Source organism: Haliotis cracherodii, unplaced genomic scaffold, assembly GCF_022045235.1.
Source record: "Haliotis cracherodii isolate W230 unplaced genomic scaffold, xgHalCrac1.p SCAF_2, whole genome shotgun sequence".
In the NCBI taxonomy this organism is placed as follows: Eukaryota; Metazoa; Mollusca; class Gastropoda; order Lepetellida; family Haliotidae; genus Haliotis; species Haliotis cracherodii.
In genome coordinates, this window is record NW_027266275.1 from 7,522,897 (window position 1) to 7,541,072 (window position 18,176).

General features: G+C 42.1%; 1 protein-coding gene across 2 annotated transcripts; it reads left to right on the forward strand.

Annotated features, from left to right (window-relative positions):
* Window positions 1-139: 139 nt before the first annotated feature.
* LOC139468791 (DNA polymerase subunit gamma-2-like) lies at window positions 140-17,955 on the forward strand. Of its 2 annotated transcripts, none has more exons than XM_071250929.1 (11): window positions 140-222; window positions 1,188-1,380; window positions 2,088-2,192; window positions 2,814-2,866; window positions 3,219-3,360; window positions 4,626-4,731; window positions 6,407-6,580; window positions 8,319-8,468; window positions 9,386-9,561; window positions 14,981-15,077; window positions 17,308-17,955. In XM_071250929.1, the coding sequence occupies exons 1-11, from the start codon at window positions 165-167 to the stop codon at window positions 17,365-17,367; spliced, it is 1,314 nt and encodes a 437-aa protein (XP_071107030.1). In that variant the 5' UTR covers window positions 140-164; the 3' UTR covers window positions 17,368-17,955. The 2 variants fall into 2 exon arrangements, with proteins under 2 accessions (XP_071107030.1, XP_071107029.1); XM_071250928.1 differs by having other exon boundaries at window positions 154-222; window positions 1,176-1,380.
* The last annotated feature ends 221 nt before the right edge of the window (window positions 17,956-18,176 follow it).

An 18,176-nucleotide genomic window follows, 5' to 3' on the forward strand; every position in this document is an offset into this window, starting at 1 on the left:
TTTTCTATTGGTTGGAATTGGGTGACTGCCTGATATATTAACCAATCATGAAAGGTATATGAAAGAAAGGAAGTTTACGGTTAGTCGGGCATGCGCAGTGTTACTGCGTCAAACACGTGGGTTTGTTGATGTGGCTGTCTGAGACATTGACATGTGACGCATTTATGTCAAATGAGATGTTTATACCAGAAGTACTGTCTTGTCTTAACTGTGTACGCTATAGTAAATAGCCTCAATGTGTAAATCTGGCAATTTATATCAGTGAGAAAACCATTGATAAAAAAATGAACGTGAATAAATCCTCGCAAGTGTGCAGGTATACGATCAGAAACCAGCTGTATTATGTATCTACAGGGAGGGAATGCATGTTAATACACGTTAATAAGTATTCTTTACCTGCGTAGTGTATTTGGGTGTCACAAAGGGCAAAAATACACAGGATATACATTTGCATTCAAAGAATCAGCTGTAACTATCATAAATATGTTAATAGTTGCTTTGGGTACATACTACACTCTTGTTACTTATACATACACCAAGCTGACGTTTGAAATGTTGAGCCCAGTTAATTTTGTTTTACAAATTGTTTGGTACCTTTTGAAGAATACCTGATAGAATTGCATGAATGTGGGCCACCAACAAGGTCCTCTCCCTACTTGAATGGTTGTACGTTGATATCTTTGAACATGGCTCTATTACATTGATTTCATATAAGTGCAAAGTTGTTTTCATCATAAGCTATAGCATTTATAATTTACCTCAGGATGTGTATAGATTTTTGAGAAGATTATCATGTGAAATATACGACAATAAGCACATCAACAGATGTAATCAAGAATTCATAGGTTAGATAACAGTAAGGAATGATTTTTTAGAACTGTGAACTACATTAATTCAGCTAGGGTAACACTGGCCATGAAGTGCCCTTGTGGAGTTCTATCATGCTATTAAAATAGGAAAGTAATATTTTTAAAAAACAAAACGTGCCTGTTCCAGTTGCCTTCCTGAGGACAGTGTTTGTGTTGCAAAATGTTAACTAAAGAGTTGACAGTTGTGTGACATATCTATATGTACAGTGCTACCTTGTTAACCCTAAACCTGAAGAATTAGTTATTATGTTATCTGGAATTCGAGGTAATGAATTTGGCTGTGATTTTGTGTGCTTGTAAATTCAGTCCTTTTATCAGATGTTGACGGTGCCTACATTGCCAGCAGAATGGGATCCGAGGCAGCAGCGGGTTGTATCAGTAAGCTCCTGGAGCTGCTACGAATTCACAGATTCGTCATGTCAAAAATATGTACAGCGAATGGAACTGAGGCACACATGTACTCTTATGGAACTCCTGGGGCATTACTGAGGAAGAATATTCTCCGTGAATGGTACTCACATTCAAATTAAAATACTTTTGTATTTAACAAACTCTGATGTTTCTATAGATAAGATATCAGATTTGTTGTTAAAGAATGTTGTATTAAGTAAGTATTAATCAAATCCAGAAACTTAAATGGTTAGAATAAGTGTTGGCAGCACAGGTAACCTTTATAGAAAATACATGCCTATTTTTCTTTCAGTAACAATCATGACAATGGAAATGATTTCAATATAAGCTCGGGGGCACGGGTGGCCCAGTCATATAAGGCGCCACGATTCGCTATGCAGAGTTGCATCCCTTGGGCATGCCAGAAACCTGTGATTGTGGGTTTGAATCCGGGTTCGCCCCGATTATGTTTCTAGGTTTGTCAGCACCATATCCGTGCTTGTGGGTTTCACCGAAGTGGTTAACGTCTGAGACCTGCATCACTTCGGGTTTTCCTCCCTCATTAAGCTGACACGCCGTGATATAACTGGAAAACTGTTAAAAGTGGCGTTAAACCAAACTCACTCACTCACTCACTCAATATAGGCTCCACTGTATCTTAGCATGAAGAACAGTGATCATACATTTGTTGAAGAGGACAATTCCCCAGTGTGAGAACAAAGACTTCAGAAAACAGGGTTAGCTATATGTGTTCAAGTATTTAAGTCTTTGATCAAAATCTGATTTACATGACAATTGAAAATGACAAATAGATGTCCCATTTTTCAGGTGGAATCACATGGTCTCTTCTGAAGAGAATACATTTCCAGTGGAAGCATCAGTTGTCTCCCCTGATATGACAGACTCAGGGATCAGTCTAACATTAGGACCCAGGTATATTTATTGGTTTTAAGTTTCTGTTAAGAGATTGTAGCAGGATGAGGATTCATCCTACATATGACATCCCTATTGTGTCGGCTTGCTGACAGTATTCACCTCTTTGTAGTGATGAACCAAGGGGTAATTGGGTTCCTCTTGCAACAGGGACACCAGAACGTCTTGGGGATCTTCCATGGATTCAGCTAATGTGCTTTGGATATAGATTGGGTAGAGATGCACATGACACGTTACATAAGAAGTGGTAGGGTTGAGAAAATGGGTTGTTAGATAAGATGTGGAGTGTTTGATGTTTGTTTCATGTGTCATGTGTCATCAGTGTAATGTATTCCTGTGGACCTTTAGCCTTTGTTCTGACCTGGGCCCACTTGCACAAAACAATCTTAGCGCTAAGATGATCGTAACTCCCATACTTTAACATAGGCTTAAAATAGTTAAGATCGCTTTGTACAAGTGGGCCCTGTAGACATTTGAATGAATTCTGTCCATGCAACGAAATACCTTACTATGAAATTTATGTTAGAATAAATGAAATCAAGTTCGTTTTTTGTTTCTCGTCCTCCTTCTTTTATAGTTATGTACAAAGCTTTTGTTAACAATACTTCTGGTTTTTTTCAGGGAAGAAAACTGTAAGATTTCAGGTGTTTGCCTCACTTCATCTTTGTCTAAAGGTAAATACATTCTTTCAATCTTTGTTTACTATTTGATAATTATGAAAATATCATATTTGTTTATCTTTTTATCATAACTACAGAGAATGAAGCAAGAAACATTTGGTCAGTAGAAAGTGACATCTAATCTTGGTCTTGAAGTGGGGATGTACTACTAAAGGATCATGTAACAGGAATATTGCGGAGTGCTGCATTATACAAGAAACGCACACAATACTCATGGGGGCAGTTCTAAGTAAAACATTACGTTTAATATTTGGATGCATATTGAATAAAAATTCAGTCAGCTGTTTTGTTAAAGCAGTTTGCATGGATTGTCCTTGTAACTATATCCAAAGTTTGTTTGTGTCAGATCTGCTCGACCATTACCCTCACAGCCTGCAGCAAGTCAACAAAAGACTTCCCTTTGCACAAGCTGCAGTGGGCACATGCTTTCAGTACAGTCGGCCCGAGTTCGAGGACAACAGACCATCTCCACACAGACTTCTCTCACAGTAAGGCCAAAATTGTATATTTTATGTTTCACAGACTTATTCCAGCTTTTGCACAGAACATCAGTTGAAATAAAAAATGAAAATAAAGAGCTATGTCAATCCTTTATTATACCCCGCCCCAACAAAGTTGGTCTGTGTGTGCCTGTGTGTGCGTACCGAAATCGTTTCCGGAGCATAACTCAGAAACCGTTAAATATTTCTCTACAAAACTTTGCATGTCTATCAGACTCATGCTGAACTTGTGCCTTTAGCTATTTAGGAAATTTAGAAATTTTTATTTTTTACTTTTCCATGGCAACAAGTTGGAATTAGGTTCTATAAGCAATGATAAGGGTGGTGTTCGTTTCCAGAGCGTAACTCAAAAACCGTTACATACTTTCTTACAAAACTTTGCATGTCCACCAGGTACATACTGAACTGGTGCCTTTTGATATTTAGCACTTTTAGAAATTTTTATTTTGTTTACATTTCCATGGCAACAAGTTGGACTTAGAAAACAATAAGGGTAGGGTTCGATTCCGGATGAAATTTTCCACATCTATCAGACACATGCTGATTTGTTGCCTTTTGCTATTTATGAATTTTAGAAATTTGTATTACTGGGCATTTTTTCCAGAAATATTTCCTTGCCAAACATTGCATGTCTATGTATAAAGCACATACCGAATTGGTGCCATTTGATATTAAGGAGTTTTAGAAATGTTTATTTTAGAATTTCCATTGCAGCTATTTTGACATGGGCTAAGAGAAAGGTCGGGTCAGTTACCTGGTTTGGGACCATAACGTGTTTAAATGGGCAGGGGATATAGATGACTTCGTCAACTATACGCTTGTTTATTTTTATGAAAGTCATTCTGCCATGGAGTTAAAACTGCAGCTGACTTCTTGAATCACTGATTGCGATGTCGACATGGAATTTCTTTATAGCGTTTTATTTTGTATAAGAGGGTCTATATTACTACAGGGAGACATAATTTAAATGAATGTTTTTATGTTTAATTTTGTTATTTTCCTGCTGCTTTTCAGTAGGGGCAGCAGGCCTGTGAAACGATAAATAAAAAATGTGTGTCCTAAGTTGTTGGGGGCATGGATTTTCAGGGCTTTGCAATTAGCTTTGCACAGTTGTTTCCCTTGGTTTGGATCCCAGTTTTACCATCATCCTCATCCTCGGTCAGGATCAGATTCTGTTCTTTTTGGATCTGATCAATCGATCGGTAATCTGACATGTTTACATATGTTCCTGAAATCTAATATTGTTGTTACAGTGGACTGTGCCGGACACACCTAGTCCACCACTTCTACAGCCCCCCGGGCAGTGCCTCCCAGAACTACGATCACTGGCTCAGTCTCAGACTTCGATGGTGGAGGCAGGTAAATAAAGCCGAGTGTTTCATGTTTCTGGGTTTACAAGTATACAAGTTATAGGGATGGTGGATCTATAAACCAATGATTTTACAATGAAGTCCAGTAGGTTGTCAGCTGATTTGAAGTATGTTTCAAAACTGATGCACAGAAGTATTGTCTATGGAATGACACCTCTTATTTTTATCAATTGGTTATGGACCTGTAATAGGATATATGGCCATGCTCAAAGCTATGAATATTTTATTTATTACCCATAGGGTTTGAAATAACCAAGTTCATAAAAATTGTATGTGCACTTGTGCAAATATCACTTCACACACACCAGTGTATTGTTTATTTCATCTGGACGGCATTGTTGACGTCATTCGAATCTTATTGTGACGTAGGGGGCATAGGTGGCCCAGTCGTCTAAGGCGTTGCGATTCGCTGTGCAGAGTTGCATCCCTTAGACACGCCAGAAATCTATGATTGTGAGTTCAAGTCCCGGTTCGCCCCGATTATGTTTCTAGGTTTGTCAGCACCAATACAAGTGCTTGTGGGTTTCACCAAAGTGGTAAACGTATGAGACCTGGATCACTTCACTTCCAACATTAAGCTGACACGCAGTGATATAACTGGAATACTGTTAAAAGTGGTGTTAAACCCAACTCACTCACTCACTCACTATTGTGACGTAAGGTCAGAATGATATCACACAAGAAACAGTGTCATAGCTGAAGATTGTTGACGTCATTCGACAAAAATTGTGGTTTTGTACTGCGACACTCGTAATTCATGCATACTACTAAAGCTCAGAAGGATTAAGAAATTATAGATCATAAAGTCTAAAAGAAATTAAAGCACTTGCATGTGTGTCAAACTGATTTTACAATACTCAATGCAATCAAAGCAGCTCAAAACAATGCATACTTGTATACATGCTTGTATAGAATTCTCTATTTACACACCTCCTTGAATGCCATAGTAAAAATTAACTCACTTATTTCGTAGTTGTTACAGCTTTGTGAGTAAAGATGAGATTGGTAGATTTTCCATGAAAGCTAGTAATTTACTATCAGACTAAAGTGGAATCATGTAGATGAGCATTGTCATGGGGATAATGTCATGGGTATGATGTCACGGGTATGATGTCATGGGTATGATGTCATGGGTATAATATCGTGGGTATAATATCATGGGTATAATCTCATGGGTATAATGTCATGGGTATGATCTCATGGGTATAATATCATGGGTATAATGTCATGGGTATAATGTCATGGGTATGATGTCATGGGTATAATATCATGGGTATAATTTCATGGATATAATGACATGGGTATGATCTCATGGGTATAATATCATGGGTATAATGTCATGGGTATAATATCATGGGTATAATGTCATGGGTATAATGTCATGGGTATGATCTCATGGGTATAATATCATGGGTATAATGTCATGGGTATGATGTCATGGGTATAATATCTTGGGTATAATGTCATGGGTATGATGTTATGGGTATAATGTCATGGGTATGATGTCATGGGTATGATGTCATGGGTATAATATCTTGGGTATAATGTCATGGGTATGATGTTATGGGTATGATGTCATGGGTATGATGTCATGGGTATGATGTCATGGGTATAATGTCATGGGTATAATGTCATGGGTACATGAATCTTGTGACTGTCTTCAGTTTTCCAGCAAGCCCTCTCATTTTGTGACCAGTAACATTGATGCACCTGATGGGAAAACCACTTCATCTATAGACTATATGTTTCCATGGGGACAGAGTACCATAGAAACAGTGTGTAACCATGGAGATCATGATATCAAACAGTTGGAAGAGCAGTCAGGACTAAGCCATCAGGTTAGTAAACTATGAAATATTTATGACTTTGTGTGATCGGTGTGGATTTAAGGGGCAGGCAAAGTGATCCAGTGAGAGTGAGAGTGATCCCAGGTGAGGGGGATCCAGTGTGAGGGGGATCCTGTGTGAGGGGGATCGTGTGAGGGAGATGGTGTGAGGGGGATCGTGTGAGGGGGATCGTGTGAGGGGGATCCAGTGTGAGGGGGATCCAGTGTGAGGGAGATGGTGTGAGGGGGATCGTGTGAGGGGGATCCTGTGTGAGGGGGATCCAGTGTGAGGGGGATCATGTGAGGGGGATCCAGTGTGAGGGGGATCGTGTGAGGGGGATCCAGTGTGAGGGGGATCCAGTGTGAGGGGGATCCAGTGTGAGGGGGATCCAGTGTGAGCGGGATCGTGTGAGGGGGATCGTGTGAGGGGGGTCCAGTGTGAGGGGGATCCAGTGTGAGGGTGATCGTGTGAGGGGGATCCAGTGTGTGGGGGATCCAGTGTGAGAGGGATCCAGTGTGAGGGGGATCCAGTGTGAGGGGGATCCTGTGTGAGGGGGATCGTGTGAGGGGGATCCAGTGTGAGGGGGATCGTGTGAGGGGGATGATGTGAGGGGGATCGTGTGAGGGGATCGTGTGAGGGGGATCCAGTGTGAGGGGGATCCAGTGTGAGGGGGTCCAGTGTGAGGGGGGTCCAGTGTGAGAGGGATCCAGTGTGAGGGGGATCCAGTGTGAGGGGGGTCCAGTGTGAGGGGGGTCCAGTGTGAGGGGGATCCAGTGTGAGGGGGGTCCAGTGTGAGGGGGGTCCAGTGTGAGGGGGATCCTGTGTGAGGGGGATCATGTGAGGAGGATCCAGTGTGTGGGGGATTGTGTGAGGGGGATCCAGTGTGAGAGGGATCCAGTGTGAGGGTGATCCAGTGTGAGGGGGGTCCAGTGTGAGGGGGGTCCAGTGTGAGAGGGATCCAGTGTGAGGGGGATCCAGTGTGAGGGGGATCCAGTGTGAGAGGGATCCAGTGTGAGGGGGGTCCAGTGTGATGGGGATCCAGTGTGAGGGGGATCCAGTGTGAGGGGGATCGTGTGAGGGGGATGATGTGAGGGGGGTCCAGTGTGAGGAGGATCCAGTGTGAGGGTGATCCAGTGTGAGGGGGGTCCAGTGTGATGGGGATCCAGTGTGAGGGGGATCCAGTGTGAGGGGGATGATGTGAGGGGGGTCCAGTGTGAGGAGGATCCAGTGTGAGGGGGGTCCAGTGTGAGGGGGATCCAGTGTGAGGGGGGTCCAGTGTGAGGGGGATCCAGTGTGAGGGGGATCATGTGAGGGGGATCAAGTGTGAGGAGGATCCAGTGTGTGGGGGATTGTGTGAGGGGGATTGTGTGAGGGGGATCCAGTTTGAGGGGGATCCAGTGTGAGGGGGGTCCAGTGTGAGGGGGATCCAGTGTGAGGGGGATCCAGTGTGAGGGGGGTCGTGTGAGGAGGATCCAGTGTGAGGGGGGTCCAGTGTGAGGGGGATCGTGTGAGGAGGATCCAGTGTGTGGGGGATTGTGTGACGGGGATCCAGTGTGAGGGGGGTCCAGTGTGAGGGGGATCCAGTGTGAGGGGGATCCAGTGTGAGGGGGGTCCAGTGTGAGGGGGGTCGTGTGAGGGGGATGATGTGAGGGGGGTCCAGGGTGAGGGTGATCGAATGTGAGGGGGATCCACAGTGTCAGCAAGGTCTAGCGTGAGTGTTATTGACCATGAGTATTGTGTGTGCTTCCAGGCCCGAGTGAGTAGGAAGATGGTGTATCCCCATGTCATAGAGTGCCAGACATCACTAGAAGACGCTATGGCAGCTTTTCTCGCCGATGCCTTCCAGGAGAAACAGATCTTCTCTACAAACAAAAACATCAAGCAGAACGGTGCCAGAATGGTAACGATGAAGTTATTATGTTTATTCTATTTACAGTATATGAAACAGGGACAATAGAGGCCTTGGGGCAAGGATTGCGCCATACAGTACGAGAAGCTGATGGTCCTAGACGAGCAGCTGAACGTGTTAGATTATTTCTATATCCAATATTAAGAAATCAGTGATGCCTCAGCTCACATCAACGTTGTTAATGTTCTTCTTTTTTTTTCTTCTTTTTTTTTTGGGGGGGGGGGATTGAAAACTTTTCTAAGACTTTGAATTGTGTATAGTGTTCTTGTTAAGATATTGAAGAGTAAGTCAGATGAGATACCGAAACTAGTGACTCCATATTTTTACATCTCATCCAAATTTTAGAATTACGATAACTTTAAAAGCATTGTCAGAATTTTTGGGCCACTACATGTACAGTTATTGATGTGATTATATTCACTATAGTATGTCTGTTGTGTTAATTTCTCATGGCTGGCACGAGTGACCTTGTCATTTAAGGTGCTGCAATTCGCTGTGCAGGGTTGCCAGAAACCTATGATTGTGGGTTTTGAATCCCAATTTGCCCTGATTAAGTTTCTAGGTTTGTCAGCACCATACCCGTGTTCATGGGTTTCACCAAAGTGGTAAACGTCTGAGACCTGCATCACTTCGGGCTTTCCTCTCAGATGAAGATGACACGCCATGATACAACTGGGATACTGTTAAAAGTGGCCGTAAACCCAACTCACTCACAAATAACTTCTCATGTTAAATCTGTTCATATTATTGATTTATCGTGTGTATGATATTGCAAATGTGTGGGAACATACATGAATTACATTGCCTCATACCTCTATTTGACAGCTAAAATACATTATGTTTTTTACCAATAACAAATCTTGTAATTTAGGAGTCATGATCATTTTGTCAATTTCTTGTCTTCCCAGGTTTTACAATTTCATCCACATTTAGCTCCATACAATGTCTCCATGGTGAACACAGGCTCCAAGTCCAGGGAGCTACGACTTGTAACAAGCCACTGGAGCCAGGAGCTGCGAGAGGCAGGCATGAGGGTGCTGGACACTGCTGATGTCAGTCTGACACAGGAGGCTCAGTTCAGACGGTACGACCAACTCCAGCCAACATAAGCTATGGATTTTATAACAATGGATCACTTCAGTGGGTCTGTCTAGCAACTAAGCATTGAATTATTGTATTGGCCTGGCACTCTTCTGTACTGAACTTTACACATCTCTGAAGAAAGCACTGAACCAGCTGATTATTAAGGATGAGTGGTATTACCAAAGTCTTGCACCATGACTGTAGAATATATTTATTTTATGAGAAAAAAAACCAATCTAGAAACGCATACAAAAGCAAGTCTAGCCAGCTCTAGCTAGCTCTATTCCTATGAAATCAGCATAGGGAAATTTGTTTATTTTACTTTTAGAGTCAAGAAGGATGTTGTGTAATATAAGATTTCATGGACTAAATGTTAGTCTAGTATTACCTGTAAATTGAGGTTCGTTCTTTCCATGATACATATCACAATATCATGTTTTAATGCTTAGTATACCGGGTGATTTCAACTAGCTATATTTATCATGTGTTTAATGTTATACACTTGCCAAATACCTTTAAAATATTTCCGTAATTCGAAAATGCAAGTTTGCATTCTGGAGTGTTTCTGTGGCAGTGGTGTAACACCAAGTCACCACTGTCCCGGACTGGCATCCCTGCAGTTATTGAATGAGTAAACATTAGGATGTTCCAGTATCTTGTTTTGTCTCCTACATTGATGTTTCTAATTGCTTCTAAATTCAAAATTGTGAATTAAACAATATATTGTGATATGTATTGCAATACGGGCTTGTGCATTGTAAAATATTGTGATACACTGTAAACATCCATACCCATCCCTACTGAATATTCACATGGATAAATTGTAAAAGGGAATATATAAGCTTCTCCTGTAGGGCTGGGACGAGTCAAAAATTTACTACCAGGGTACCCGACCCCCTTTTACCCGCCGTAGGTCTTAAGAGTTTGGTACAAAATATCTGATTGAGAATTGTTTTACTGGAGCCCTGGCAAAAAGTATGTAGATACATGTATAAAACGACCTGGCCAGCATAACGTGAAGTTGACTGAAGCTTTATCTCTATTCCAACAGATAACAGTCCGAAGGAATGGGTGCATCGTCAGAAAGAAATATGAATACTAGTGACTTGTAGTGTAACCATGGAGTTGCCCTAGTCAATGTTTGTCATGAAACAATATATCACATGACTAACAACGGGTCCAGATGGTCCTGTGGGTACCCAGGTCCTACTCAGTACCCATCTGACCTGAGAACCTATTCCAGAATTACCCTATTCACTTGATCAAAATGTCAATATTGCAGACATATAAATGCACACATATGACAATTTGTCTTATTGTTTTACCCTGTCAGGATATTTACAGACACAGTCTCTCCATTGTTCACAATGTCACAATACCCACAAAACATGAAACATGAACTGCCTCATTGTCCATCAATTGATTTTATTGTAAACGACCATTTTATTGTAAAAAACATGTTGGTATCCTTTATACTGCAGCAATTCAAATACAGACTGGTGAGATTCCCCATTTCATAGTGTTTATGGATCTAATATGGATGAATCCTGACTTCAATTCACCATATTATTAGATAATTCAAATATATTGGTAACATGTGCAGTAATGTGTATTTCGAAATTTCTTTGGTTTGGTTTGTTGTTTGACGCCGCACTCAGCAATATTCCAGCTACATGTATATGACTCTGTAAATAATTGAGTCTGGACTGGACAATCAAGTGGTTGATATCATGAGCATAGATCCACGCAACTGGGATCGATGACGTGCATCAACCAAGTCAGCGAGCCTGACCACCCGATCCCGTAGGTTGCCTCTTACGACAAGCATAGTCGCCTTTTAACGTAAGCCTGGGTTGCTGAAGACCTGTTCTACCCCGGATCTTCACAGGTCTCGGAATTACTGAAGTGTTCCATTCACCATATGTGGTTTAAGCTGGGAAATAGGATGCTGGCTCTGATTGACCTGGACTAGAACAAGGAAGGGCCACGGGAACACTGGTGTTTCCAGAGTAGATCCCCCGCACTCCTTGACTCAAGTGTTGATAGTTTATGCTGGCAGGCCATAGTTGGTCTGAAGTGCTGCAGTTAGCTGTGCAGTTATCTCCCCAGACTGTATCAGGATCTGCTGATCATGGATTTCATTCCCTGGTTTGCCTCCAGTTATGGCAGTTGGTGTGTCAGCACCACAAACACGTCCCTTACCCGTTTTAATGTCATTAACCTGCATTAATCCAGGCTTTCCTCCACATAGTGTTTGTTTGTTTGTTTGTTGTTTAACGCTGCACACACCAATATTCCAGCTGTATGACCTCGGTCTGTAATAGTTGAGTCTGGACCATACAATACAGTGATTGACATCATGAACATCAATCTAGGCATTTCGGATACGATGACATGCATCAACCAAGCTAGCAAGCATAACCGCCCGATCCCGCAAGTCTGCTCTTACAACAAGCATAGAGTTATGGTAAGAATGGGTTGCTGAAGACCTATTGTATACCCGGATCTTCATGGGTCCCTGCACATGTAGATGATAGACTTTGATATAGCTTAACACAACACTCTCATTAATCAATTGATCTGCTCTTTAGTCTTTGAAGCTACTGATTCTGCATGTTTGACCTCTGCTATCAAACCAGCTAAACTATTGTAGTGAGTGAGTATGGTTTTACGCCGCTTTTAGCAATATTCCAGCAATATCACGGCGGGGGACACCAGAAATGGGCTTCACACATTGTACCCATGTCGGGAATCGAACCCGGGTCTTCGGCGTGACGAGCGAACGCTTTAACCACTAGGCTACCCGACCGCCCCTAAACTATTGTATGCTATCATGACTACCATAGAGACCTAGGTTAGAATAGGTCTCCAGCAACCCATGCTTGTTGTAAGAAATGACCCATGCTTGTTGTAAGAAATGACCCATGCTTGTTGTAAGAGATGACCCATGCTTGTTGTAAGAGATGACCCATGCTTGTTGTAAGAAATGACCCATGCTTGTTGTAAGAGGTGACCCATGCTTGTTGTAAGAGATGACCCATGCTTGTTGTAAGAGATGACCCATGCTTGTTGTAAGAGATGACCCATGCTTGTTGTAAGAGATGACCCATGCTTGTTGTAAGAAATGACCCATGCTTGTTGTAAGAGGTGACCCATGCTTGTTGTAAGAGATGACCCATGCTTGTTGTAAGAAATGACCCATGCTTGTTGTAAGAGATGACCCATGCTTGTTGTAAGAGATGACCCATGCTTGTTGTAAGAGGTGACCCATGCTTGTTGTAAGAAATGACCCATGCTTGTTGTAAGAAATGATCCATGCTTGTTGTAAGCGATGACCCATGCTTGTTGTAAGAAATGATCCATGCTTGTTGTAAGAAATGACCCATGCTTGTTGTAAGAAATGACCCATGCTTGTTGTAAGAAATGACCCATGCTTGTTGTAAGAAATGATCCATGCTTGTTGTAAGCGATGACCCATGCTTGTTGTAAGAAATGATCCATGCTTGTTGTAAGCGATGACCCATGCTTGTTGTAAGAAATGACCCATGCTTGTTGTAAGAGATGACCCATGCTTGTTGTAAGAGGTGACCCATGCTTGTTGTAAGAAATGACCCATGCTTGTTGTAAGAGATGACCCATGCTTGTTGTAAGAGATGACCCATGCTTGTTGTAAGAAATGACCCATGCTTGTTGTAAGAGATGACCCATGCTTGTTGTAAGAAATGACCCATGCTTGTTGTAAGAGGTGACCCATGCTTGTTGTAAGAAATGACCCATGCTTGTTGTAAGAAATGACCCATGCTTGTTGTAAGAAATGACCCATGCTTGTTGTAAGAAATGACCCATGCTTGTTGTAAGAAATGACCCATGCTTGTTGTAAGAGATGACCCATGCTTGTTGTAAGCGATGACCCATGCTTGTTGTAAGAAATGACCCATGCTTGTTGTAAGAGGTGACCCATGCTTGTTGTAAGAAATGACCCATGCTTGTTGTAAGAAATGACCCATGCTTGTTGTAAGAAATGACCCATGCTTGTTGTAAGAGGTGACCCATGCTTGTTGTAAGAGATGACCCATGCTTGTTGTAAGAAATGACCCATGCTTGTTGTAAGAAATGACCCATGCTTGTTGTAAGAGGTGACCCATGCTTGTTGTAAGAGGTGACCCATGCTTGTTGTAAGAAATGACCCATGCTTGTTGTAAGAAATGACCCATGCTTGTTGTAAGAAATGACCCATGCTTGTTGTAAGAAATGACCCATGCTTGTTGTAAGAAATGACCCATGCTTGTTGTAAGAGATGACCCATGCTTGTTGTAAGCGATGACCCATGCTTGTTGTAAGAAATGACCCATGCTTGTTGTAAGAGGTGACCCATGCTTGTTGTAAGAAATGACCCATGCTTGTTGTAAGAAATGACCCATGCTTGTTGTAAGAGGTGACCCATGCTTGTTGTAAGAGGTGACCCATGCTTGTTGTAAGAAATGACCCATGCTTGTTGTAAGAAATGACCCATGCTTGTTGTAAGCGATGACCCATGCTTGTTGTAAGAAATGACCCATGCTTGTTGTAAGAGGTGACCCATGCTTGTTGTAAGAAATGACCCATGCTTGTTGTAAGAAATGACCCATGCTTGTTGTAAGAAATGACCCATGCTTGTTGTAAGAAATGACCCATGCTTGTTGTAAGAAATGACCCATGCTTGTTGTAAGCGATGACCCATGCTTGTTGTAAGCGATGACCCATGCTTGTTGTAAGAAATGACCCATGCTTGTTGTAAGAAATGACCCATGCTTGTTGTAAGAAATGACCCATGCTTGTTGTAAGCGATGACCCATGCTTGTTGTAAGAAATGACCCATGCTTGTTGTAAGCGATGACCCATGCTTGTTGTAAGAAATGACCCATGCTTGTTGTAAGAGGTGACCCATGCTTGTTGTAAGAAATGACCCATGCTTGTTGTAAGAAATGACCCATGCTTGTTGTAAGAAATGACCCATGCTTGTTGTAAGAGATGACCCATGCTTGTTGTAAGAAATGACCCATGCTTGTTGTAAGAAATGACCCATGCTTGTTGTAAGAGGTGACCCATGCTTGTTGTAAGAGGTGACCCATGTTTGTTGTAAGAAATGACCCATGCTTGTTGTAAGAGTGTTGAAACTGTTAAGAAGTTGATGTACACTGAACCCTGTGCTTGTAGGGGTCGACTGAAATGAGGATTGGGTGGTCACAATGACTGAACTTGCCAGTTTGGTGTCACTCTGCCCTGACTGCCTGTAGTGCTGCTCGTGCTATCAACCACTTGTTTGCCTAACCCAGATTTTATTATGTTGAAGATGGGGGATAAAACTGGGATGTAGCAAACTGCCACATAAACAACATTTACTTGCTTGCCCTCTCCCTATTACTGTGTTTATGTTACAGAAATGACGAGCTTGGCATACCATATACTGTAGTGCTAAACGATCAAACTCTCGACACCGGGGCCATCACCATGCGACATCGGGACACAATGTTGAAGGTAGGCGTGGACATATGTATCATCAAGCTTACAAATAACTATTTCATATTGAAATGTATTCATCAATACTTGTAATTGATCGTATAAAACTAAAAAAAATGAAACAAACTTCAGTACATATGATTGTTCTAAACATACAGAACCTTCAGCTTTTCCAAAAACCTTAAATTGCACATTAATGAAATATGAACTATACTACTCAACTTTTGATAGGGGTATTCAGATATGCATTCTATTTAAATAATGTATGCATCCGACATGTGAGAATTAGTTTCGTGAATCATGGAAAGATAAAAAATATCCCTATCAAACATGGAGTGGTGTACTGAAACAAGATGTTGCAGGTTGATCAATGTATCTCATTTAGAGAGTTAATAGTATTCAGCATCCTGTAAAGAACTGGATCACAATGAATATCTGAATACTACCACATGACATTAGACAGTATTGATCGGTGAAACATGTGGTACTGACAGCAGCCATGTGTTACATTCCATGTGAGGCTGGTTCTATCAACCATATATATACACGTCAGCAGAGATAACGAGCATGTGTCCTTTAAACAAGGCTTATTGCCAGGCTTAAAACAGGGAACATCACAAAAAAAGCGCTCTACATTTCATAGTTGCTGTTGATCAAAATTTGTATGTCTCAACCTTGCTAGTTGCTACACTTGTTGTGTTGGCTCTGGTATGACAAGCGACCGCCTCTGTGGTCTAGTGGTAGAGCGTCAGCCAAAGAGTGGAAGGTTCGGGGTTCGATCCCCGGCCATGTAATACCAAGAGACGTTGAAAGATGGTTCTTGTTATTACCCTGTCTGGTGCTCGGCATTAAGGGGCTAAAACAAGGACTGGTCGGCTCGGAGACAGTATGTTGTGTCTGAGTGGGGTATTCATGTTAAACTGCGACATGGTATCTCAGTGGGCTAGCACTATAAATCGGCATCAGATCGGACTAGTACAAGCAGCCCCATTCTCCACCCCCGCCACCACCACCACACACACACAAACACACACGCCCCACCACCACACACACATAAACACACACGCCCCACCACCACACACACACAAACACACACGCCCCACCACCACACACACACATCGCTATATAAGTGCATAATCTTGGACACGATGTTAAACCCATTTCACCTCACCTGGTATGACAAGCACTGAAAACAGGACAAAACAGGGTAGAGCTTATCAACTCTGAGCCTTATAGTTCCATTTGGTCTGTTCAAGCCTGTAGGGACTTCAGGTCATGTTTGGTTCCCTTCCACTGTGCATGTCATGCGAGGCGACTTAATGCATCTGTCGGCCAGACTTGGCAGCTTGGTGAACTGTTTGTCATTGTCCCTCAATGGCATTTAGGGGCCACTGTTACTTTTCCCATGTGTAGGGGCTGCACTATGACTTCTCAGACGGTACAACCAAGTTTAGGGGCAACAGTTACTTTTCCCATGTGTAGGGGCTGCACTATGACTTCTCAGACGGTACAACCAAGTTTAGGGGCAACAGTTACTTTTCCCATGTGTAGGGGCTGCACTATGACTTCTCGGACGGTACAACCAAGTTTAGGGGCCACAGTTACTTTTCCCATGTGTAGGGGCTGCATTATTACCCTTGGGTTGCCCGTGAAGATCCGGAGTAGAATAGGTCTTCAGCAACTCATGCTTGCTGTTAAAGGAGACTATGTTTGTCGTAAGAGGCGACTAACGGGATCGGGTTGTCAAGCTCGCTGACTTGGTTGAAGCATGTCATTGTATCCCAATTACGTGGATCAATGCTCATGATATTAATCACTGGATTGTCTGGTTCAGATTCGATTATTTACAGACCACCGTCATATAGCTGGAATATTGCTGAGTGTGGCGTAAAACAAATAACCAACCAACCAACTGTTGGAATAGAGATAAAGCTTCAGTCAATTTCATGTTATGCTGGCCAGATCGTTTTATACATGTATCTACATACTTTTTACAGACCGCCTTCATATGGCTGGAATATTGCTGAGTGTGGCGTTAAACAACAAAATATAGATGCCTGAGGGCCTCTGAGAGTATGTTAATGAGCAACCATGTCAGGGACAGTTAAATCGGTCTTGAAATTGGGAGTACTCTTGTGGGTATTTCTTTAGTATGAAGTATTCCAAATAAGGTAATCACATTGAGGAAACCTTTGACACTAACAAGAGTGAATGCATGATGCCTAAGCCCCAGTCCTTAATGTTGCAGGAGCAAGTTCACATTGCCAAGTTCAAGGACCGCTTGGTACGCTACACAAGTCCAGTCTAATGACAAGCACCATGTGAGGGGGACAGGTTTATATCTGCAGGAGTCCTGCTTCTAAAACTTACGACTGATAATCAATATCATCATGGTGCTTTAATTTCACAAAAATTATGCCATTTCCTATTTCAACTTGCATCATGTAACCCATGTTTTTTCATGTGAACAATAGTCATGCCTTTGCGATGGATGCCACAATATGCTCACCTTTTCGCCAACACCTGGTATCATCACTATAATTGGTTGGTTTTTTGTTTCACGCTGCAATCAGCAATATTACAACTATATGACGGCTGTCTGTAAAATAACAGCGTCTGGACCAGACAATCCAGTGATTGATATCATGAGCATCGATCCACTCAATTGGGATCGATGACCTGCATCAACCAAGTCAGCCAGCCTGACCACCCGATCCCGTTAGTCACCTTTTACGACAAGTATAGTCATCACTATAAACACATGCTCATTATTATAGTCGGAATCATACAATCACCTGTTTCTGTTATATAAGTATAGGGTTTTGTCGCTTTTTATTTACAGAAATCAGAAAATGTTTTGTCTTCATCTATCTTGCCAATTGTAGACTTCAGCCTTAAGAGTGAATGTGTGTGGAGTGATATGTTGGGGGTGGGGGAGGGAAAGAGGGGGAAAAGACGTACATGGTAATTCAGAGGCAGGGGTCAGAAATTTGTATCTTATATCTTAAAGGAGGTAAAACCTCTTAGACACCTGGCATTACACAAACAAGTGATCAATTGAGAGAGTTCAATTGTTCCATTTGATAAAATAAAAATATAGAGTAGCTATTTGGGGAA